At 41.6% G+C, this 25,007-nt stretch overlaps 1 protein-coding gene across 1 annotated transcript in view; it reads right to left on the reverse strand.

Annotated features, from left to right (window-relative positions):
• LOC111216330 (signal-induced proliferation-associated 1-like protein 1) overlaps positions 1-15,714 on the reverse strand; it is a 29,088-nt gene extending 13,374 nt beyond the window's left edge. Inside the window, exons 1-9 of the mRNA XM_022737830.1 lie at positions 15,480-15,714; positions 14,293-15,416; positions 13,795-14,014; positions 13,318-13,448; positions 11,205-11,393; positions 10,310-10,484; positions 8,424-8,527; positions 8,127-8,284; positions 1,904-2,483 (exon numbers count right to left, since the gene is read on the reverse strand). Coding sequence (XP_022593551.1) covers positions 1,904-2,483; positions 8,127-8,284; positions 8,424-8,527; positions 10,310-10,484; positions 11,205-11,393; positions 13,318-13,448; positions 13,795-14,014; positions 14,293-15,416; positions 15,480-15,714 — 2,916 coding nt within the window. The remainder of the gene's footprint in view (positions 1-1,903; positions 2,484-8,126; positions 8,285-8,423; positions 8,528-10,309; positions 10,485-11,204; positions 11,394-13,317; positions 13,449-13,794; positions 14,015-14,292; positions 15,417-15,479) is intronic.
• Between the last annotated feature and the right edge of the window lie 9,293 nt (positions 15,715-25,007).

The raw sequence follows: 25,007 nt of genomic DNA on the forward strand, positions 1-25,007 counted from the left end.
GCGGTTTGGCGTGCGTGTATGTACATGTTCAGTGCATATGTTCACATGCTTCCTCTTAGGCTGAAGAAGAGATTTATTTTAAACAACTCAAGTGATCCGTTAGAGATTTATGGCCATAAATAAAGATGAATTAGTGCTTCAATATAAGTGGCACACCTCTCACTAGATGTACGTGCACGTACATTCATACACTTGACAGATGACAGGAATGAAAGCAGATGTGTTTTTTTTGCTGTGACACTTAAGGCTGTGTTCACACAGAGATGCGTTGCTCAGGAGACCCGTTTTTGAACTTCATGTTTTTTCATGGAAGGATGTGACTCTTAGCATTCAGGAAAGGGTGGGGGAGCGCTGCAAAGCGGACGCTATTCTTTCTCAAAGAGTGCCCGGTGAAAAAGTTGAAAATTGTTTTAATGGAGACACAGCTTGCATACTTGTCAAAATGCAAAAGGCTGCCGACGAAAAAACAGTCCTCTATCTCTACTACTTTTTCACTGTGATCAGTCACAGGTGATCCGTCCCTCCCTCTCTCTAGTGATACGCCTGGCATCTTCAAGGTGCCTTGCATTTTTATGTCTGAACAGGACGTTAGCAAACTGCTCTATAGAAGCCAACCTTCACAGGGAAGCGTGAATAAATCATGCTGCAGACTGGCACCTGATAGGAATTGTTATGATGCTCTCTGATGTTTCTGAATGTGTGCGTGGGAGAGGAAGAGAGTATAAGAAAAAAGGGAACGATAAACAGTAAACAAGAGGAGAAAAAAAAAAAAGAGCAAAAGGAAGAGCATGAGCAAGAGAGATAGAGAGACAGAGACTTACACAGAGGGAGAGGGAGTGAGAGAGAAAGAGACAAGTTCCATAAAGCAAGTCGCCCAAGGCCACTTCTCTTCCTCTCTCTGGCACTGAAGTAGTCCAAATGATTGAAGATTAACGCCAGATGCATAAAATGCAACATGAAAGTGATACACTTCTGAGTCCTGAGCCAAGTAATGATGTGTGTTTGTTCAAGTATGTTTGTATGCATGTGTGCAAATCAAAGATGGTGGACTCAATCCAGGTTACATAAATACATGATAAAAGCCATCACACACATGCATGCACACACACACACACACACACACACACACACACACACACACACACACACACACACACACACACACGCACAGTTTGAAGGTAGGGGGAGACTGGGGAAATGAAAGTATTCTAAAGCACTGATGATGACATAAGAAAACACCTTTTTTTCTAACCAGTTTCCATGGAAACAGCTAAGGAAGAGCTATCACCACTTCGCTGTATGTGTAGGTGTATGAGCCATTAGGAGTATGTTGTCCAGAGGTGTTTCTGAAACTCCCTCAATAAGCTGAGACCAGTAATGAGACAGCAGCTTTGGCATGTAGACACAAAAATGTTGTCATTTTGGCAGACTGACAGCCAACAGTGAATAGTAGGAGAGACTGTGAGTGGGCCAGGTAAATGATCAATGGTAGCCAGCAGCATTTATGTCCATTGATCTGCTTTCTCAGTACTTGCCTGCTCTATGTGAATGAATGTTTGTCACCTTTAGCCATTGTTTTTTGTCTCATCCAGTGTCCTCTAACTACCACATGGAGTCTGGTACAATTTTGCAGCATAAGTGGTGCCACCCATTTGGTAATAGGGTAAATTATTTCAGTTCTCTTGGCAAATAAACTTGGCACCAACAGACCTAATTTGATTTTGAATGTGAAGTGGCCCAGCAGAGAGCAAAAAGCCCAGCAAATGTCAATTACTGATACAATTATGAAAATAAAGCAGAAAGTTACAAGTGAGAACAGGTTTTATAATTTCATTATCTAAGCATGCCGAGCACACTACCATCAGTCTTATCACAAATGTAATGTATCGGTGTGTCTTCTAACCTCTAGACGTTTGACCACTTCTTTGAAATCCTCAGTGTTATTACTGATACTCCTCAGAGACGCACTTTCTCCCCGCTCATAGAAAATCCGCAAAGACGCAGGGCTGCTCAGCGTCCAGCCAATCACGTCTTTTGTGGCACAGTTGAACACCACAGCCTTGGCATCTTGGTCCAACAGGATGAGAAAGTCATTGGACATGGCCAGAAGACCCTCCAGTTCCCCTCCAGTCCCATGATCCTCAGCATGGACCAGCCAGGTCACCGCCCCCAGGCTGCGTAGCTCTGCCCCTCCGTACGGCCGGCTCTTCTCTTTCTTCTTGTGGGCCAGTGAGATGAAAGGAAACTTTCCAGAGGGGTCAATGGGCGTGCTGGTGGTGTGGCGCTCAGCCAGGTCACGCAAGTACTCCTGGCGTGTTCGGGTGGCCATGGCACGGAACTTGTGTGACTTGTGAGCAGCATTTTCTGCATTAATGACCTTGGCCAGCAGGAAGTCCCGGAACACAGAGGACTTGGGGAAGGTGACACCCTCTGGGATTGGGGGGCCGAATGAGGGCACGTCTTTGGAACGAGTGACCGCCACACTACATGGGGAGAAGTAGACCAGGAAGAAAAAATGAGAGGGGAAAAGAGGAAAAGTGGGAGGAGAGAAGAAAAGGATTAATGGTTAACAAATCAGTTGTTCCAGATGGGCCAACAATTTGGCAAATTTAGGCTGCTGGGTGTTTCTCCTCAGACATTACAGATCATATGGCTTAAATTCAGTGTTTTATTGCACAGTAAATCAACATCCAAACATCCAAAGCTTGAAGGTTTAATGTCATTAAGATTTAAAAGTTAAGAAAAAAAAAAATAGTGGCAGCCAGATTTGGCAACATAGATAATGTTCGATATAAAGCTAAATGCCGTTTGCTTACTCAAATATGGGAACACATAAAAATACAAAATCCTTGACTGGTATATATATCATATCTCAGGACACTGACACCTTTCCCACTAATAAATTTAGTCTGTTTTTGTCTGAGTTAGTTCCATTCGCCTCCTTTTTCCTCTTGCTAAAGTAATCTTTTTGGTTTCTGTATAATGTACTTCAAATGAGTCGTCTGCTGCTTTCTTTATTACCTCAAAACAGAGTTATGTGTCCAAATGATGTTCATAATAAGTATTAATGACTTTACTATAGCGTGGAGGCTATGTGTACTTGCTGCCTTTTCCTTAAAGCATGCATTTCATTTCCATGTCCTATACCTCCCTGTTTTCGCTGCTCCCCACCTCCCCTCTCATCTCCCTTTTCCTTTCATTAAGTCCCTGGAATGGCCATCTGAGACTGTTTGCCCTGTCTGGTATGTCAGGAACTCAGCTGAGCGGCCACGGAGAGGAAGGAGAGGAGAGGAGGAGGATGAGGGGAGACTGCTATTCGAAATCTCCTGCCCAAAGCCCCAGAAAACCCAGAGTGAGAGAAAAGGAAAATGTGGCTGAGAAGGGAAGACTGTGTGGGAGACTGTGAGAAGATATGGGGATGATTGCTCATTGGAAAAAAAGAAAAGAAAAGACAAACAGACTTATGCCCCGATCTGTTAAATATCTCAGTCTGAGGCAGTTAAGAAATAAGGGCCTAAAGAGGACTATGTCTGTACATGGGTCAGATGTCCTGGTCTCAACCTCTTCATGACCAAATGAGCTCAATCACATATCTTCACTCAGGTGATAATTACCGGCTGACAAGAGGTAGCACTGGAAGTCAGAGCCCTCACCCCACACACATCCCTGGTGACATGCATCAGCACACATGTTGACACCAGGATTAATCGCTTTGTCTAATAAGCATCTAAAGTCAATACGTCTCCCACATATTTCTAAACAAACCTTAGAGACAACCTGTCCTCACCGGAGACGTGCGGTGTTCAATTATACTAACCGTCAAATTGTTGACACCTCATTTCCCACCTTTCCTTATTTGTGACAGACGTGGGTAAGAGAGGAAGCATGTTTTTTTTTCTAGCTGAAATTGCCTTGGGAGAGTGAAAACAGACTCTTATACTGTAGTGCTGGTAAATGAATGCTGAGAAGCTGATAATACCCTCAGTAGTTGCCAGTGTGTCTAAATGGTGCTTGCATTTCCCACATTCCCCACAAAGCATAAGGTAGAAGAAGGAAAGAAGGTGGTGTGTGTACACATGTGTAGGTGGAGGGTCATACAAACATGTTAACATAAACATCTCTGAAGCTATTGTGGGAAGAATTTGTGTCAGTTTTCATTTGACTGCTTGTGTAGTTTCAATAAGAACCTTATCTCGATCATTGCTGCCATCACAGAGGACAATTCAAACAGTGGAAGAAAATCGCTGTGGCATCACTATGTCAGTTCATACATACTTTACTCAGGCAGCTCCTCCAGACGCAGCTGTGGTTTGCTGCTGATACTGCTGGTGCCACGATTGATAACAACAGACCTTGGATGGTCAGTCACAAATGGCTGGGTGTTCTATGAATCAGCACATGGGCGGATATGGTCATGTTTCCTTGTTTATGGTCAATGAACCAATAGTGTGTTCACACATCCCTCTTCTCCCTCTTCTCCCTCTTCTTTTAGATATTTGACCAATTATGGAGTGTAAGCTGTCTATAGTAATCTCTCTAAGTGTATAAAGACTATCCTCAGGGGTTCCTGCTTCAGATTTGAGGTGACATCATGCACAGAAGCCTGTATTGATGAATCCTCCTTTCTCCTTGATCAAGCATCAATAAACATCCTCAGCATAAGACATCCTGGACTCCAGCGCTCTTTCTTCACCACCGATAAGAATTTTCCCTAACAGTTACAAACATCACTCAAAACATTACACTGGAGCTCTAAAAGCACTTGTACTGATCTCGAACACCTGTGAGTCAGTCAACCAAAGACCTGTGAATCACGCAGGATAGAAGGAAGTGATGGAAAGAGAGAGAGAGAGAGAGAGAGAGAGAGAGAGAGGGAAGCAGGACAGAGAACAAATCAGAAAAAAAAAACATGAATGAGAAAAAAAGAGAGCGAATGAGAAAAGAGGGTGAGAATGAGAGAGCCAGAGAGAGAGAGGGGTGCAGTGGGGATTGCTGGACTGTGAGGCTGCTGTGTGATCCTCGTGGCAGGAGGGTTGGCAGTAGAAATGAAAGAGCACATTCCTGTGGTTTCAGTGATTTGTGGTCTTATAAATATCCAGTGTGTGGGCAGCGCTGCTCCTCCAGCATCCACAACCTGCTGCCCACTGAGCCAGGGCAAGAAAAAGAACATGTCAATACCTATTGGAGTTGGAGGCTCAGAGGTGTGTGTGTGTGTGGGTGTGGATGTGGGGAAGGTACGCATCACATGTTTTTGTCGACTTGTCACTTGTTATGCAGTATTTCCAGTTAGGTTTGAGTAGCAGCTTTTTTAAGCTAAGGTGGACTTGACATTGGAAGAGAGAAATAAATATTTAAAAGGACAGATTTGAAGTTAAAGATTCAATTAAACTACTACATAGATAATTGGAAACTGATGACTACAGGAATGACCTCAGACCTGCAATAGTAGTGTTTTCCATCAATAATATACAGTGGAACACAGGACAAGATGAATGTGTGAGGCAAAGAGGCCACATGAAGTTGTCATAAAGCCAAATAAATCCTGGGACTAGAATCAACCTGTGCAAGGAAGCTAGTCCTTTTTTTACACCATACAAAATATATTCATTGGGTGTTACGCTCAGCTCAGTCATACAGTCACTATTGTTTAGTCTCGTACAGTCTCATTACTTCAGACACATGTGTGTGTGAAAAAAACTACTGCATACTAAGCACTCAGCCCTGAAGACATCTGTGAATTGTTGCATTAATCACTTTTCTGGAGATGAACTCTTAACATTTACTTTTCAACATGTGTTAAGTGTTTGTTTACAATGACACAATACCAATTTATTCTTTTAAAGAAAAAACACCATAATTGCGGTCGCACAAACAGTATCTCTTTCAGCAGTGCTGTAATCTTAAATTCAGTACTTCTCATATCATAATCCATTTTATCTGCAGACATTAAGACAGCCATTATTTGAGAGTAGTTTTTTAAAGTAGTTGGGATTAACAGGTAATCACATTCAATTATACTAGATAGCAACAGCATTTGAGCAGTTAATAAATAACAGAAAACATGTGGCCTGGTTCACCTCAAATAGTTGGAGAGGAAATATTCCTGTATGGGAATAATCTCTGTGTTGTTGGACTATTCAGGAACTTGGCGAGATGCATGTCTCAGAGGGAAAACGCGCTGCCTTGATTTTGGGAGGATATGAAAGTGGTCTCAGATTTTTGGACCCCAATGTGCATCAATGTATTGACATTTATATTTTAAATCGTTTGTGTGTGGTATAACAATAACAATTCTGGTATAATTTCCGGTAAAACAATTAATCAATTAACATATCCTGGAGCCAGATAAGTGGCACAATATTCAGGGATGGATTAACCATTTTAAAACTATTAATTCAAATTCATTTGAATCTTTCCTTAAATTAGGTCTTTCCTAGCAACTGTAGCCAGCAGTGACAGCAGTGACAGTAGTGACAGTAGTGACGGTGCTACAGGACTGATGGTGCTGACTAAAACCACATTAAAAAAAAAAGGATTGAACAAACTCCTGCACACACCATCTACTGTCGCAGCAGTCTCACAGCCCACAAAACCACATTACAAAGTTACAACCACTGTTACTGTCTACAGCAGGCAAGGAAAAAAATATTCAAGACCAAGAAAGATGCTTTTTCAGACTTTTGAAAACCTGCAGATCCCCTGGGGCGGCAGCCCAGGTGAATCTGGGAAAAGACTCTGAGCCTTCACATAAAGTAACAGGTACATCTGGCAGAGAAGCCCTGTAGAGAGCATAGCCGTATTAAATAGAACTATGAAGTATGCTGTATTTCCCTGCCCTGTGCGTATAGGAAGGTCCTCTGAAACCTAAAGGAAACACACCAAAGCTTCAAAGCATTTAGGTCATCCTTACTTTATAACATTATGACTCAGTCAACTTCCCTGTGGTGACTATGAATCGTAATTTACCTCCAAGACCAGATGTTTCACCTCGACTGTGTATTTTCACCTCAGAAAAACTTAATTCACATTTGTGAATCACAAAAGGCATGTGTAATAGTATTTGCTCTATAGTCACTCTGTGGCAGGGCTCTTGAGTGTGTGTGTTGTTGCTCAGTAACGAAGTAGCCCCATGGGGGGCAATTAAGACCTCACACAATGTGCTCAGACAGCAATTAAAACAGCCATTAGTATGAGAGAGAGGAAGGCTCATAGAGGGCAAGATAAGAGAGAATGACAGAACACTAGATAACAAGACAGAAGCAGGAATAAACAAAGAATGAAATGTCCTTCATAGCTGAACAGTTTGAAATAGGAAAATAGAGAAGAAGGAGAATGTTCATTATTCCTTTAAAATGACTCCAGGTTGGCACATTGTATTTCATATTACACATCTCTGACAATGTGGTAATAAATCGTGAGCTGTGGAGAGGGCTCTAAACACTCACAGCCTACTCCATGATGGAGTGATGGAACTGCAAAGGTAATGAGAGCTGTACAACTCTCTGAGCCGACAGATAAGAGCGTTATTGTTTCAGCAGTGACAGGAAATGATTCATGAGAAATCATGCGCATATAATAAGTCTAACGAAAGTTTCTATCTAGACTTTTTCAAAAAAAACAAATGCAATGCAGTGGCCTGAATATAAGATGAGACATTGTAAGACACCCTCCCCCCGTTCTTTGGTAAGGACAGTGGAAAAATAACACAAAATGGTCGGCAGGTACACAATATTTCACAACAAAAATATCATTTCTTAATTGATTTGTTGTGTGGTACTTCAAATACCATAAACTCTACATAGCAGTCTACTTCTTTGTCTGTCTAATGCAGTTTTAACACCTGAAAGAAACCTAACCTGTAAATTCAGCTGCTAGTGGATTTCCAAAGCTTTCAGCTAACTATTTGTTTCTGTTAGTAGGCATTTCTTCATTCTGTTTAGTCACTTACTCACACAAACCCCTGCCAAATATCTGGACTCAAATACTGCAATCTTAATAATCTATATTTCAGCTCACAATCTTCTACCATTATATTCTGTGTCCCATAATACAGCAGTCTCTTAAAAAAAAGATCTATAATTCATGTATACATAAAGTACACAACATGTGGTGCTGTTGAATCTCACCTGTAGGAGCTGTTGTCAGAACAGGGGTTGTGTGCCCGCACAATCACAAAGACATGCTGGAAGTGTGAGCGAATGTTTTTGGGAGTGAAGGGAAGTGCACCGGGTTCTTGGAACACAATCGTGACAATGTCATTCCCAATATGACGCTTCCGCAGTAACTGGAAAAGTTCAAGAACAGCAGGAGAAACTGAAGTTAGATGTTGAGCTACATCAAATCAGATATATAGAAAATACATGCATGTTACATATTTGTAACAACTTCACATATTATAAATGTGTTTGTATATATTAACATACCTGTTGCTTATTGTTGGGTGTGTAGGGCAGCATGGTAGACACATGGAACATGATCTCATAATCCTTGTAAGTGGTGTATAAGGAGTGGGTGCCCGTCGAGTCAGCTGAGGGGGAAACAATTACATTTGAATTCCTCATGGTTTTAAATACAGATCACAAAGTCATTTGATTGGAACTGATCTTAGGCCACCATCTTCAGATTGGTTTGGTTTGGGTTTCTTGCTCAGCACATCAGATTTAGAAAAATCATTTACATTGTATAACCAAGTTTTTTGGTAAGAATATATATGAAAGAGCTTCATAATGACTTATAAATTCTAATTTAGAATAAAATCTGTACTTTGTAAAGCTGTATCAAAATACAACCTAGAAATTTTTAAACCTCCTTTTCCATAAACAATCAAACTGACAATCAAATCATTCAAAACAGTATTTATTATTTAGTTATCTCAGAAACATTCCCATTCCAAACTACTGTAGTATGAGCAATTATAACCAAATATCATCCATATGTTCCTTGTGTTCATCTGCTATCAATGTGAACAGTAAACAAAACAGTCACAAGGTGTTTAAAAGGCCATACTTGACCTAGCTACATTACCTTTCCACAGGGAGCGCTTTGCATGGCTGTAATTCATTTATTAGGTTACTAAAGGATGTATTGCATGTCCTACAAAAAGTGACTGGGAGAGTTTCTGTCTCTCAAAGCATTATGGGGGATTATTTAATTGATAAAAGGATAGTATGGTGAAGAGCATCAAACACAGGCTTGGAAAAGTCATCGAGGGAGTAAAAATATAAATATATATCTTATTTGTAGCAATCACAGAGGTGGTCAAGCAAAGGCGAGAGGTACGGAGGAAAAACAACAGTATCAGTATCATTTTCCCCAGTAGAGTAATATGACACCAAAGGCCATCTGCCACATGTCTGGAGTTGAAGGCATTTTTGTTTTGAAGGCAGTGCACCAAGAGGAAACTGAAGAATCACCGAAAAGGAAGCCAGAGGAATCAAAGTAGACAGACTGAGGTGCAGAGGAGAGAAGTAGAGGCCATATTTAAAAAACACATGCATATGGACATAAATGGGCTTGAAAGATGTGTGCTCCACTCCCATTGCACTTTGGCATTGTGCAGACTGCAAGAATTACCAACGTCAATGGCACAGACAAATGCTCCAACTCTCCTTATATAATCTATTTCAGTACAGTTTCTCATTTCACTCCACACAGTGCACATCTGTATCCTAATGAAAACCCAGATGTTAAAATTGATTTTAGATTATTTGAGAGGACATATACTAGGTAAGAAGAGCTTTAGCTTTAGAATATAAGGTGTATATTTGGTGTGCTCTCATTAGCACATAAGAATGGATTGCTCATGTACCTGGTTTACCCACAGTGGCTTCAACTACCGTCAGATCTGTGTCTGTAAACACCACTAATTAATGAGGTAGTCTCCAAGAAGAGAAGTGTTCCTGTGTACTCCTCCCCCTGAGGGTGAAACCTGTGCTTTGCTGGTGCAGAGCAACACACTTTCCTGGTGTACAGTTTGGTATTTTACTAATTTGTCTTAATTTATCAAACAGTTTGGACCTCTGAACTGGCAGTGATTCTGCTAATATGAATATCACATTGCATTTTCAGGCATTGAACACACACATCATGTCAGTGCTGATGGTCACCTCCCACATGCCACAATCCATCAAACGCTTGCTAAGCGACTGATCTCAAGACTCCTTCAATCGATGAGAACTTCTACACAGTGTCAATCTGCAGTAACCCTGCTGCTAGGGCTCAGGCATTAGTTTCAGAGTCAGTTTAACAACAACACAGGTTTTTCCTCGGTACTTCTAAGAGAACTTATAATTTCCATGTATGTACATACTCTTGGTGTCCAGCTGAGCTCGGTACTTGGTGAAGCCTTTGAGTCTGACCCTCTCCCCAAGTAGATGAAGGAACTCCTCTAGTGCAGGACCAGCTGATTCGTTGTTGTACATCTCCTCCTCGCTGCTCTGGCCTGCCATGCAGTACATCACCCCCACCTTCCGCTGGAAACTCAGCTGTGGAGAGAGAGAGCAGTCATTGTTGCAATGAAAAAGGGGGCACACAAGCATATTATTGTGTAGAAATCATGTTAGAATAACCAGGTTGACATTTTAGGGAGAACTCATGTTGGCATTTTAAGAATAGCCACCTTGGGATGTTCTTCAGTGATCGCAGTGCCATTTTCCAGAGAAATCATGTTGACATTTACAGAGGTTCAGCTTTTGATGATTGCGTCAGGGAGCACGGGTATCAAAGAGCATGTTTTGTATTACTTATTTTTAAAGAGGTGTGTGTGTGTGTGTGTGTGTGTGTGTGTGTGTGTATGTGTTGCCAATATGTGTTTCTCCACTTATATTCCACATAATAGTCTCATGGGAGTGAATGGTTCAATAAAGCAAACATAAAAAATAAGTAATTTATAGTTCTGCTAAACAATGAGACATCCCCCTCACCTAGTCATAAAATAATTAATAAAACCCAAAATGAAAATAATGCACTGTACACACAATACAAGATAATGGCTCAGAAACTTGTGTCTTTAGTTCAAAGAATGAGCAATTATGCTAAATGGATTCTATTTTTGAGGAATGAAGAGGAGATTATGAAGCCTGAGTAATACCGTCTTTTTACTAAATAGATAACAGAACAAACAGGAATTTCCTCCAATATGAGCAATCAAAGGAATTAATCAAATTCACCCATCCCAACTCAGTTTGCTCATTGCATCTTCTTACCCCCTGCTCGTCCAGCTTCATCAGCTGCTCGGTGACCTTCGGTGTGTTGAGTGCCAGGCGCAGGCAGTGAGCATTCAGCTCAGGCACCAGGTACTCTAGCACCTCTTTGAGGGGCAGACCTCGAGCTAGGCCATGCTTGGATGTGGAGGGTACTGCGTCTTCCAGGATGGAGCCTCTCAGGGTGTTTAGCTGGAAGCAGCCAACCAGAGGGAAACAACAAGAAAATAGGAAATGCAAGGGTCAGAGTAACAACTAATTTTTCAAGTTTAGATAAGAAAACTCTAAAATCTTTTGCAGTAAAACTGTGTAAATGACTAAACAACTGAAAATGATTTTAAAAAAAAAATAAAAGAAATTTGACTATAATGACTTGACTATTTCCTATCTCATTGTACCCAAGAGCCTGAGTTAATCATTATATATTTTGGGACCTGCATTGTCTCATAGTCTCTGGTGTTCTTTATGGCATTTATGTGGACTCATAGTTAATTATCCAAATCATGTAGTCAAAAAGCCTTAGAGAGAAAACCCACTGTTGCACTATATAAAACACATTTCTTGCATTCTCTGAACTCCCTGAACACTCTTTAGTTTATTTTTAGAGCATGTTACTGCAGAAGCATGGTCACAATGACACAATGAGAGTTAGCCTAGCTTAGCTGAAGTTTTCTACTCAAGATAATTCTTCTCTCTGTTCTGAGCATTTTCTGCTAGGTCCTTCCCTTTCTGCTCGGTGCTGTGTTGGTTCTTTAAAAGTTGCCTATGATTGGCAACAACATAAGCAAAGCTAGCTCTCCGACCACAAGTAGAACATTAGTAGGTGTCTATGTCTGGAAAGCTACAAGGAAGCCTGTGATGAGGCCTAAAGGCCTGTGAAATGAAATTCAACTTGCAGTATAAGACAGTTCTTCAGGCTAAAACAAACTCAAGGAAGACTTGAATTAATCAAGAGGAAAGCAGAGGAACCAGGACCTGAATATCTATCTATGAACAAATAAACACAGCTGGATTATCTGTAGTGGCCCCATGGCTCTTGAGAATCACTTATAAGTGTGTGTTGCGCTTGTGTGTCTTCAAGTAGTGTTTGGAAGGCCCAGTGTTTGTGCCAACACCCTCAGGGTTAAACAAACCGATGATGAGAAGCACTCTAGCTGACGAGAGGACAATCTCTGTCCTCAGTGGACACTGAACTTATCTCTTTAACATCACTGCATCCCACTCACTCCCACAGACACACACATATATATCTATACCTGCCCAGCTCCTTGCTCTGAAAATAGCAATTAGAGAGGAGAGAGGGAGGGAAAAGAAGGGAGGAAAAGAGAGGAAAACATAGCACAGTAGGTCGTGCGTCATCCCAAGAGATTGGAAGGGCTATTACTCATGGTGCGCTTCAATACAAGAGCAATGCTTTTCCTTCTCCACTCGAATACCTTTGGCACTATTTTAGTCTCGTTTAGCTGCAAAATGGCACAGCTCAGTCCTTCACAGATGAAGGCTGACAAAGACGGTAGGTGGGCGTTGAGCTCAGGGAATGAGGACATGGATCTATGGCTCTAGTCTGTCTATTGGAGGAGATGACAGCGAGGGCTAGAGGGATTCACAAAAGATTCCTTCTCACTGCAAACTAGAGATTGAGTATTGTGAATAAACAAATGGGAGAATAAATTACAAATGAAGTCAAACATGCCATCATTTGAGGTGGTGTTAAGAAAAGGAGGCAGTGGCATCTAAGGTCTTGAGCTGTATTTGACAACCTTATTATGATGCCTTTAAACCCCCCCCCCCGGAACCCCTCCCAAATGGGTTTTTCAATATGCACAGCTGGGAACAGATCCTATATTTTAACTCCTACACAATTTGAACTCATTATAGCTCCTTCGTAACATCACTGAGTACAGAATGTACTAAATATTGACACATCTGTATGCATGAACATTCATGGCCCCATAGGGAACAGCTACAAACATTGTATACCCTGGTGAAAGGGCAGTACAACTAAAAACAAATAATATAACACACCAATCAACAAATCAAGCTGATAAAAAAAGATAAAACAACATATGTCAGTGGAGAAAGGTGTACAGAGGGTCATGTGTCAATTTCAATATACCTCACTCGTTCTGAAGATGACCCTGTAGTTGTACTGCTGGCCATGCTCCTTGTGTTCTTCCAGCTTCTCCCTCCTCAGACTCACTGCCACTGGGCCCAGGTTCTCGTCGACCCCCAGATAGTTCCAGTGTTCTAGGGGCAAGCAGGGAGGGATGGACACAAAAGGATGATGTTGAAGAGAGGAGAAATTTATTTTGGGTTACTTGGGTAAAAACTTCTTCCATTGCCTGCCAACTTTTCTCTTATCCCTAATGCAGAATTCTCATGACTACTGAATATTGTGCCAAAGGTCAAATAGTTGAAGCTTGAGTGTAAGAAAGAAATGGCAGAAAATGACATTTTCTCTTCCAATTATGGGTATAATTTTAAAAAAATTCTCTGAAAGCATTGAAGACAATCAACCTCCACACCAAAGATAGAAAACACAGACATTTAAGCTCAAGAAATACAAATCTAGAAAGCTCAAACGTTTGCTTACCTCTGAGGTAGAAGTACTTTCGGTAGTAATAGGCGCCGAGGTCAACATGTTCCACAATGTATCGTTTGGACCTGTCAGCATGTTGGCTTGGTCCGTCCTTGGGTGCCTCCAACACAGCAACACCAGCGTTGGTAAAATGAGTAGTGAGTGTGGCATCCAAAGGTCCTTCCTCTGTGCTGCTGGAAGAATTGCTTGAGCTCCCACCACTGCCTATGCTGCCCTGCTGGAGGATGAAAGACAAGGAAAAGTAAGGCGAGGAAGCTGACAAATTATTTAATCAGTCAGTGCATCTTCAATATGCAGTAATCAGCTTTACATTGATCTTCAATTTTGTTTTTGTTCAATATGCTCCAAAAATTCAGGAATTAATTGTGCAGACTGCTGTTTTAAGATTAAAACTGAGGGGGCCCAGGGAGTAATCTTTTAAGGAAATAAAACAAATCATATTTATACATATTTTTACAACATTTAATAATTCTGTTCTTGCACAAACGCTACCTGTTTAGCAGGAGAGATGTTCCTTTCACCCTCTCCCCCAATCTCATTCCTGAAACAAGGGCAGCTGAGCACCAGATCATTGCTCTTGTCATCACCAGGGTCCAAGGCGGGGTTGGAAGGGTGTCCTCCTCCTGCCCCCTCCTTGCTCAACTCTTCCTGTGAGCCACAGGGTGACCCATACACTCCACTCTGATTGGAGGAGAGGGAGGACGTGGCTGAAGCAGAGGCAGCAGCAGCAGCCGAGGCACCGGTTGTGGTGTTCTTGCGCTTGGACCCAGAATGCCGACTTTGGATTGCCTCATTGAGGTCAAAGAGTAGAGACTGAACATCAAAATGGGCAAAGCCTTTTTGACACACCCAGGGTTTGGGAGGCGGGCCACTCTCATCTCCTTTCCCCCCATCTTCAGCATCGGAGCCAGCCCTCGATGTGTCACCCTCCACCTTCACACTGCGCAGCTTTCGGAATATCGACTCTCCACCCGTCTCTGACTTTGACCTCCTCTTCAAGTGCTTCTCTCGTTCCTTCAGCCGACTGGCAGGACTACCTCTAGCTGGACCTAAAGGTCCATCTGGTAGGTCAAGGGCAGCCTGTTTTATGGGGGCCACAGTAAGGAGCTCTGTTAGCCTCTCTGGAGCTGGGCTTCGCTGATCAGGGGCCTCAGAGGACTGATATCCCTTTAGCATGTCAAAGAAGCTCTCTCCTGACACACCATGTTTATCTATGGATGAAGTGCTGCCATACTCGCGGTGCATGGGGGTCCACCCTGAGAAGGACCAGCCCTCATTGCCGTCCCCATCTAGCTCACTAATGGTTATATCACTGTTACTGCGCTGGCGGATACGCCTCATGCCTTTGCGAGGTGAGCCCAGATAGCCATCTGGTGACAGGAAGCGATTGTCCTTTCCCTTGCTCTGCATCTTGTTCTTAAGTGTGTTGTGGATGTTGCGCAGCATGGATGAGTCCTGTGGGCTTATCAGGTGACCCAGCTTAGCTGACAGATTACTGTGGGCTGTGACAGCTGACACCCCTCCACTACCACTGCCACTACTACCACTACCACCACTTCCACTTCCTCCTCCTCCTCCCCCTCCTCCAAGTCTTTCTCTATCTCCACTTCCTGATCCTGAAGAGCTGGTGGTGTTGGTAGAGCTGGGTGAGTCTGTTTCAACGGTAATATGCCAAACACCCCCTCCTCCCCCATCTTTCCTTGGGGGCCAGTCAGCCACGCGGGCCCGAACCCCCATCTTGGGGACGCCGGGGTTGGTACCGGTGGTAGAGGAAGAGGAGATGTGGGCGCTCTCGCTACGGGGTGGTGGCGCTCCTCCATTGGGCAGTCGCAGGCGTCGGGTGTAGAACTCATCAGAGGCCGGCACTGAGCCGCCAACTGAGCGCTCTGTCTGAGAACGCTTCAGACTGGTCATGATGGAGATGGGAGAGGATGCAGGGAGGGGAAATGGGAGGGAAAGGTAGGGATGGGGAGCTGATGGGTTTAGATTAGGGTCAACATAATGCCCAGTAAGTGAAGTGACGAGAGTCTCATGGACACATTTGGTTCTGCAGAAAGAGCAAAGGAAAAGAAAACATGAATAGGGCATAATGTTGAATAAACTGCAGTCAACAAAATAAAAAAAACTGCAGAATTACATCACTGACTTGTGACATGTTGCAAAGATATCTTGCTTGTAACTGTTAAAAATCAAATAGTGAGTGCTAAAAAGTAAAATAGAACATGCACAGAGGATTAAATACTTGTGCCAGTATTGTCATCACACAACACCATGTTCAAGACCATAAGTTTATATTCTCTTCAATCAAAGAATAGTAGATATCAGTACCTTTTTGTAGCTGGAGCTTGATGGAAAGGAATGTGTTGATGATGAGCGTTCGCAGCTGAAGCCTCTACAAAGCAGCCTGCATTGCAATCGTGCTATAAATGAACTCAATTCAGTCTGGATGGGCACAACCCAGCAACTGAGAATAAGAGTACAGAGAGAGAAACAGTATAGGTAAAAAGGAAGAGGGAAAGAAATCAAGTTAGAGAGCATTCAGCATCACAGATCAAACAATCTTAATGAGGCTATATTCGAAAGCACTAGGTTAGCCTGTAGGTTTGTCTTTGTTATCTGAATTTGTCTTCATGACATCAAAGAAGGCATGACACTATGGTTCCAAGCACTGAGGGATGTTTGGGTTGATAAATCTTGACCAATCTGCCAAAGACAGCTCTTAGACAGCCCACACAATGTGGCTTTTCCCTTGAAGGGCTCAGGAAATTACAAAATCACCATTTATAGCTAGCTTAGTCAGTCAAAAATAATGTGAGAAATAGCCAATGAGAGAGTTCAGTTTGCTTAAGTATGTGTCTGTGTACTGGTTTGTCCATAATGGTGCACTACCCCTCTTCCACACCACACTTTGTATCACCATGGAGATAAGGACTTGTACAGTGCAGGTTTCTGTGAGTATATGTATGTGTATGTGTGTTTGAGAGAGAGAATGAACAGGGCTATTCCCTCCCTTCCCACAGACCTCGCTGTGAACAGTTTTTAATTGAACTACTTCTATATGGTATGTGGATTATCCAGAGAGACAAGGACATTGTTTTGGTAGAGTCACATTACTGTTGAATTATTTTAATGTACTGTAATCTTCAATAGATTAAGGAGCACAAACAAAACAATATTTGCTCCCAACCTCACAGATGTCTCACAAAACCAGAACTATCTGCACAGATCCATTCCACTCCTAGTAACAGAAAATGTTTTATGTGATATGGGTGAGCTAACCCTTTAACATAGATCTGAGGCTCTTTATAGTAGCATTCTGTGGCCTTGAGGCCAGTGCTCATGACACTACAGTATCTACTCTCCTCTAACGCTGTTTGCGAGTTGTTCAGATGAGTCTGTTTGAGCAGCATGACATCCTAGTCTGGGATTCAGTTTGGCTTTAAAAACTGAAGTGTTTGAAGTCTAACAGGCAGAAACTCAAAGGTAAAAACTCAAAGTCTTTCCCATTTCACAGCGAGGTGTTGGTGAGTGTATGTGTGTCTGACTGGGAGATTTCCATTTTCAGATACACATACTGCAGAGGCTTGTGTTGTGGGAACATTTTTGATATGCTAAAGAGGCCTTTGAGTTTTTCTGCCAGAGATCATATTAAAAAGAGAAAAAAAACATACTGTAAATTTATCTCAAAGCTCACAAGCAGTCATGTGAGTTGTCTCAAGTGGTATATTAGTAGATAAACAATCATCTTGGGTGTATAATAATCCAACAATTACAATACACTCTCAAAGGACATTGTGAATTGTGCAACTGAAAGAGCATGAATATAGATGAACCTCCTCCGAGGAGTTTTCTTCTATGCCTGCGGAATCATTTGAACTTGTCAAACCTTTTACTTCATTGCAAATATAAAAAATATGTGAAAATCTAGCCCGTCCCAATGTAAACAAGTGGTTCACCAGTGTTTCAAAATATGCTTCTATTAGACTAGAATCCACAAAATAACAAATTACAGATATGGCATTGCACAATCACAAAAGTAACATTTATCCAAACACAGGTGAGCAAAGTTGAAAATGTTAGAAAGGCCATCAGGTAGTGGCATAAACATAGAGAAGAAAATGGTATGTGGCAATGAACAGTTTTTCTACATTACATAATGTGAAAGACTATTTGTTTCCTGACATTCAGACAGATTTTGATCCTTGTCACTATGGATTCATTTTAGCAGACTCCATCATGGCTCTGCTTACTCAGAGTGCACCAAGGCCTGCAGTTCTTCAATACAAATTCACTACTGAAGCTAGTTTTTTTTTTGTCTTATAGACTGACAACAGCCCTCGTCATGCTGAGAAACATTACATAAAGGTAGATTCAAAACATTAAACTGTTCCCTGTAATATACAAACACTGTATAGACAATTCTTTGGTGACTAAAGGGCAACTCCTGAGAATGTAAACAATAGATTAAAATTAAAAACTATTCTTTATTTTTAATATTTCATAGTTAATCAATTTCTGATTGAGGTTAGCTCTCTACCACATTCCTAGTTATTTTTTTATTTATTTTAGCATGAGGGATTAACACTACATAAATGAGGCACCTGTCCCTGAGGCCACATATACATATATCAAAGTAATGTTAAGATCAGATTTAAGTACAGAGGATTGTAACCTGCTGATCCACAAAACATGGTCAGTCATACAGATCGACACCTACCTGATACATCTTCAGCTCTACATGAGTGATTTTCACAAACACAAAGCCGAGCACTGTCAGTTAAACTATGATTCATACATTTATCAGAGCCACCAAGAAAAGCACATCATGGTTTCATAATTTTTCTACTGAAAGTCACATTAAAGTACCAGAGTAGAAAGTCAGTAGTAACACTGTGCTGCCCTCCACTATGAGCCATTGACGCCTCTGAAATCACACTCCAAAAGTGTATCCCAAATAACTACCTGCAGAGTGGCTTTTCTTTCTCCACTGAGGACTGGGCAGTACTCTTTAATGAGAGTTGGAGAGAGTGAGAAAAACAGAGTGGAAGGGAGATCAAGAGTCAGAGAAGAGAGTGAGAGAGGAGAGGATTATACTGTGGTGTTAGGCTTGGAGACCAGGAATTGAAACGAATGAATGGGGCGTAGCGTGCCTCTCTGCAGTCACAAAGGACCAATTACACTGACAGATACTCAGTAACCTTTAGCAGTCTCTGAACGAGGTCAGTTCCTAAGGTAAATATGTGGCATCACTGCTCACTGCAGCTAAGTGCTGCTGAGGTTGTCTGCTGGCCCAGCCAACTGGAAACTGTTAACAGAGGGACTTATTTGCATCTTACAGATGATGGTAGCTGGGACCATTAATATGACATCACAAGACCAGGAAGCGTTGTTGTAATATGGTGGAAAATGCTTATAGTGATCACGTCTGTCCGGGTCAAATTGATCACTATCAGCGGATGATTAAAACCAAATAGTTTTCTTTTTTCTTTATTTCTCATGCAGATTGCCATCTAATGGACATTTGCATATTTATTACATGAATATAAAGTGATGAAACAGACGGCTTTACCATTCACTGATTTAAAGATAAAATAACAAAGTACACTGTGGCCCTCTCCTTTTCCAAGCCTAGGCCTGCAGCCTAGTCTGACTGGTCAGGGAGAAAAAATTACACTCCAATCACGTAACACACCTGCTGCTGTGTGAGAGTGGGGACGATAATTAGGCACTGTAAAAGTCCCAGAACACGAGCAGAGCAGGAACGGGAGGGTAAAATGACTCAGTGAGCCACAGTGGTGAAGACTCTATAAAGATCCCACCTTGGAAATGCCCATGGAATTTTCCAAATAACAGTGAGGTAATTATGACATCATTACATTTTGACATTGTCATTGTGATAATCAGTGGTGGAAGTTGTGTCATGATGATGTGTGAAGAAATGGATAGCTTAGATACGACTGTGCAAAACGCCAACTTCATAACAGTTGTGCTGGTTTCCAGTCCAGCCCCAACTGTGCTATAAGGAGTAATGTTAGACTGCAGTTAGTTTGTAACGATATGTTAAAGGAACCTAATGATGCCATAATCATGTCATAGATTGTATGTTAAGTTGAGAATTTGTGAACGACTCATATATGACATGTTTGACTTTGTGGGTCTCTAATTTGCTGATAATTTCCTAGCAAGTTTCCTAGCAAGATCTATGTAATTTGGTACTATTTACAGTTCAAATAAAGACACGGATATGAGATAGTTTTTGACTTGAATTAGTCTTGTTGAGTTCATAAGCAATTGTTGATCTCCAGGGGAATTTCCTTGAAAGAACTGCTCCAATTAAATTCAAGGAAATATTCATTTTCACAAATGTTATTCTTTACCTATGTATTCTTGCCTATAAACAAATTTCACTTTTTTTTTGCATGTTTACTTGAAATGTTTAAAAAAAAGTAATTAATTGGAATTAGCATGAACACCATCTACATTTTCTCTATGATTAGTGACAAATTAGGCAGTGATTTCCAGGAACCTTCATGTGAACTGACTTTTACATCTCAGTTTCTGAAATCATAGGAAACTACAGGACTACTCTAAAAGGTTGTTGTCAAGCAGCACAGGTGTGCCAGCATGGACACCGTGTGACTGTGAGTCTTATCCAGTGAGTCATACACACCTGAAAATTACAGAGTAGATGAGCTGACTAACTGACTGACCGAGGCCATTGCTGCACAATACACACTCATAGAAAAGCTCTTGAAAAGAGGGGACACAAAAAGTTGAGCAGGAGGCTCCATCTATTTATGTGTCTGTGTGTGTGTGTGTGTGTGTGTGTGTGTTCGTGAGACTTGGGTGCAAAGAAGACTGAACCCTATACCATACATTTCTTCATAATTTGAAAGCAGTTATTTTTAGACAATTGCAGAGTGGATTAGTAATCTGTATTCATTAATCAGCCTGTATTGTAGTTGCAGAAAATGGACCTGGTTTTTCCCAGGCCTGTGATTAAAAAAGATCTCCACTTGGTAATCACATTGCAGTTTTTTAATGACAGAAATATGGAGACAGTGGACTTAAGAAAACAACACAATTTAAAGAAAATGAAAGAAATACATCTGTAAACTTGTGTCAATTGTGCTGATCGGTTACCACAACATTACACCTGTTTCGCCAGACAGATCATTACCACACTGACTGATGAGTCGAGTCAAGTCAAGTCAAGTCAAGTCACGTCATGTTTTCATAAATCCTGACAACACAACAACGTCTCAATGGATTTCACAGGCCCACAACAGAAGCAGTTTAACACCCAACCCAAGATCTCTAAGGAGAAGAGGAGGAGAAACCAAAAGCTTGCACATACAGAAAATAATGAAAGAAAAGAAAACCCCTCTTCTTGGACGGCTGCAGTGCAAGAGGAGCTGCAGGTGGGAAAATGCCAATTACAAATAAACAAAAAGAGGGACACACTGACTCAAACTTGGCGTGTCCTCTCAAACACCTGCTGCCAAGATGCTGCTGGGCATAGGTGTGGCCATAAAGGCAAAACATCTGTGTGTGTGCAAAGCCACTGCAGGTAACACAATGAGCCATAGGAGCAAAAATAACATGGGAAAGATCCAGATTGTGACTCAGGCATTCAGTGTGCACCCACAAGTGTCTCCTCTGTTTCACACACAGACAAAGAACCCACATGATGAGGAATGTTGCGTCATAATTTTCTTTTTCAAGTCATCTTTCCCAGGCTCAGTGGCATTAGTGGCTAATGGTGGTTTAATGGCATGTGAATGTAGATAAGAAAGCATACAAATCTTAACTTATATTCAAACTTTACTAAATGTAAACTATATGCAGAAAGTTTCTAAGCAGTAAAGATAGCTTCAAGCGTTGTGTGGATATTGCAAATCATAAACATGAGCAATAACTGCTCTGCAACGACGACGTCCCCAAAACAAGAATTTTGAACCAAATGCAGAAATGTCAAACCTCTCGTGTGACAAAATGTAATAGTAGTGGCCTTATGTTGTTAAATGCTATAGAGCCATTTGAAACCCAAACAGCTTTTCATCTCAGCTTGTCTGAATGTAGATGAGGAAATGGCAGGCCAAGACACAGAGGGAAGATAAGGAGGAAAAAAAAATAAATCAAACATTATTCTCTTTGAAAGCTGCTAGGCAGCAGGCACTCTAAAGTGTTAGAGTTTCAGCTCATAGCCTTTCAAAGTGAAATTGTAATTGTGTGGAAAGATAAACGTGCTTTGCTGTTTTTGCTCCCTCTGCAGAGCTTGGCAGTGGGTGGGGTCTCGTCTCTGGCTCACTGAAATGTAAAATGGCCTTTTTGGGTGCTCTGAAGTCTGCCGGTGTTGTCTTTTTCTCTCAAGTGTGAAATTGCAGAGCCATTCTATGGCACACACTCCCCTATCCCCAGCTATCACAGACTGGCAAGGGAGGCAGTGGGAGGAGATGCACATAGAGATTTGACGTGATGAGATGAGAGGGGAGTCTATGCATGTGTGAGTGTGTTTTAATAGTTAGAGTGAATGGCTGTTCACATTAAAGTGAAATATATGATTAGAATTACCACCTGGTCATTCTATACCTCCGCCAAAACAGTGTGTTGTGCGGTGACCATGACCTTGACCTTTGACCACCAAAATCTGATCAGTTCATCCTTGAGCCCAAGTGAATGTTTTTGCCAAATATGAAGAAATTCCCTCCAGGCCTTACTGAGATATGATGTTCACGAGAATGGGACGGACAGAAGGGCAAACCAAAAAACATAATGCCTCTGGCCCTGGCTGTCGCCGGCACACAGGCATAAAAAGAGCTCAAGAATGTCTCAGTGACTCTAAAGAAAGATGCTGTTGACAGGAATTTTCTTTTCTATAATACCTCAAACAACAGCTTGAAATGACTGGGGGTGTGATCTGCTCTTCACCAGAGAGCTGCACAGCACTGCATTCATGGTTATAGCCTTACTTGCTCAGTCTTGAGTACTGTTTTTATCCATATGATCTGTTTCATGGCTCCATTTTAGCAGCAGCCTTTGACTGTCCAAGTTTCATTGTGATTTGCTATTTATAAAGATCCTCCTTTTCACAAAAGCTAACATATGGACATGCTTCAGCGTTTCCCTTACATAGGCTCTACTCGTGCAGCCCAGGTAGAGGAAATCACTCAGTTTCAACAGTACTTAGTTGGCATGAGAAGTGAATATGTGTCTATGTAAATTATCTGTGAGGACAGACCAAACCCCTGGGAAGAAAGACACCCTAATAGTTGTTTAAAATAAAAACAAAAATATGTTTCTCAAATACAGAATTTATTGGTGTGTATTTGCTCTAGCCTAAAACAGTCTTTGGAGTATATTGTTCTTAATGTCGTGTTTTCATGAAAATGCAATACAAAATGCAAATTGATTACAAAGCCTGTTAGAAAGCTTTACTTCCCTTATAGGCTAGCTAGTTAACTTGACAACACAGTGTTTTCAATGCTTTTAAGTGTCACATGTCAGTGAACATGATGACACATCTCTCAGACCATCCCTCTGGATTAACGGCTGTGATGATGCCTCTTTCTATGTGGAAGAGTAGAAATAGGGGTGACAGTAAACAGACGGAAAAAAAGCAGGACATGGATTTAGAGAAAAGGGACTAAGGATAAGTGCCACTTAGTGTTTCAGGACCACACTGTGCAACAATGACACAAATAGCTATGGCCTTGCCTACATTCCCCGCATGCACGCATGTGTGTGCATGTTTGTACTGTTCCCACAGCAAACAGCTGAAAAAAATAGTTGACATGTCACTACACTGAGAATACATATGTACAGGAACGGGGGGCTTTACCTCAACATCAAATATGTGACTGCCTCTGCCCAGCAAAGCAGTTTAAGAAAAGCCACAAACTATTTCCACAGCAAGACAACAATACCCGTTTCACCCTCTCTCTCTCTTTCTCTCTCTCTCACACACACACACACACACACACACACACACACACACACACACACACACACTTCCTGCCTTCCTTCTACTGTGTTTCAGGGGTCTAAAACTCCCCTCCTCTGCACTGCACCTCCATGGTGCAAGAGATGCTTCTATTTCTTTTACATCTATATTTCTTTATCAGCTCAGAAAACAAACATGGAGATGGAGATATAATAGAAAATAAACAGTATGTGAGTTTTATTTACCAAATGCAGTATTAATGCACAAGAAATATATATATTGTACACCAGTTTGACACAACAGGAACATCTATCTAACAATTCAGGACAACAAAGAATTACACACTACCTTTGTGCAGCTTACATTGCTCAACCTTCGATGATGTTTTTTGTTACACTGGTTTGTATAATTCTGGCAGGCGCTTCTATCATTTTAGCAATGCCAGTTCATTCTGTATTGAACTAAACTTGTAAGTGCTACTGATTCACATCCAGCCAAATTCCCTCAGAATCAACCACTGAATTACTGTGGTCTTCACCAACACGCTGGTTGCAAACCATTCACACAGAACCGTGGTATCTGGGTCGTGTGAGCTCTGATGAATCAGGTCCACACAGCCAATTGCCCTCATGACGGGCTGATCTATTATTTATGGCAAGCAGAGCGGATTTTGGGAAGGTGAAGGCTGGTTGGGTGGTTGGTAGATAGGAAAAGTGATTTTCCCTGCAGGCTGATCTGTTATTTATAGGCTGATAATAGTGATGTAACTGCATTACCTCACAACTCAAACTATCAAACATTATGCATATTAGAGATGTAATTTTTCACATTTGGGCATCAGTATTTTCACATGGAGGACTATGAGCATGTCCTCACTTGTCATCAGGTTATTCAAGATGTTTTCTGCATCGCTCTCCCCAGTATTATGAGCAGGCAACACCTATAGCTCCACATTTGTACAGACTGCACTGGTTGATTAGGGCAGAAAGTATTTAACTTGTCAGACGAACTGGTCTGCAGCCCTAATTTTAAAATATAAGGCTTGTGCACCAGGTGCAGTTTCACTTTGTAGTGTTATGATTGTTGAATATTGTGCCATGCATATTTTTCTGTTCCACGTCATTCTGCTGAGGAAACCCCATTAAATACCGAGCAAATTTAGTTCAGGCTGTCCACCCATCCATGAGACAGACAGGTGGCTGCTCAATGGATTTCAAACAATTTGTGTACCACAAATCCTGCCCAACAGGGTCACTGCATGAGT

This window comes from Seriola dumerili, unplaced genomic scaffold, assembly GCF_002260705.1.
Source record: "Seriola dumerili isolate Sdu_G_001 unplaced genomic scaffold, Sdu_1.0 BDQW01000025.1, whole genome shotgun sequence".
Taxonomy (NCBI): Eukaryota; Metazoa; Chordata; class Actinopteri; order Carangiformes; family Carangidae; genus Seriola; species Seriola dumerili.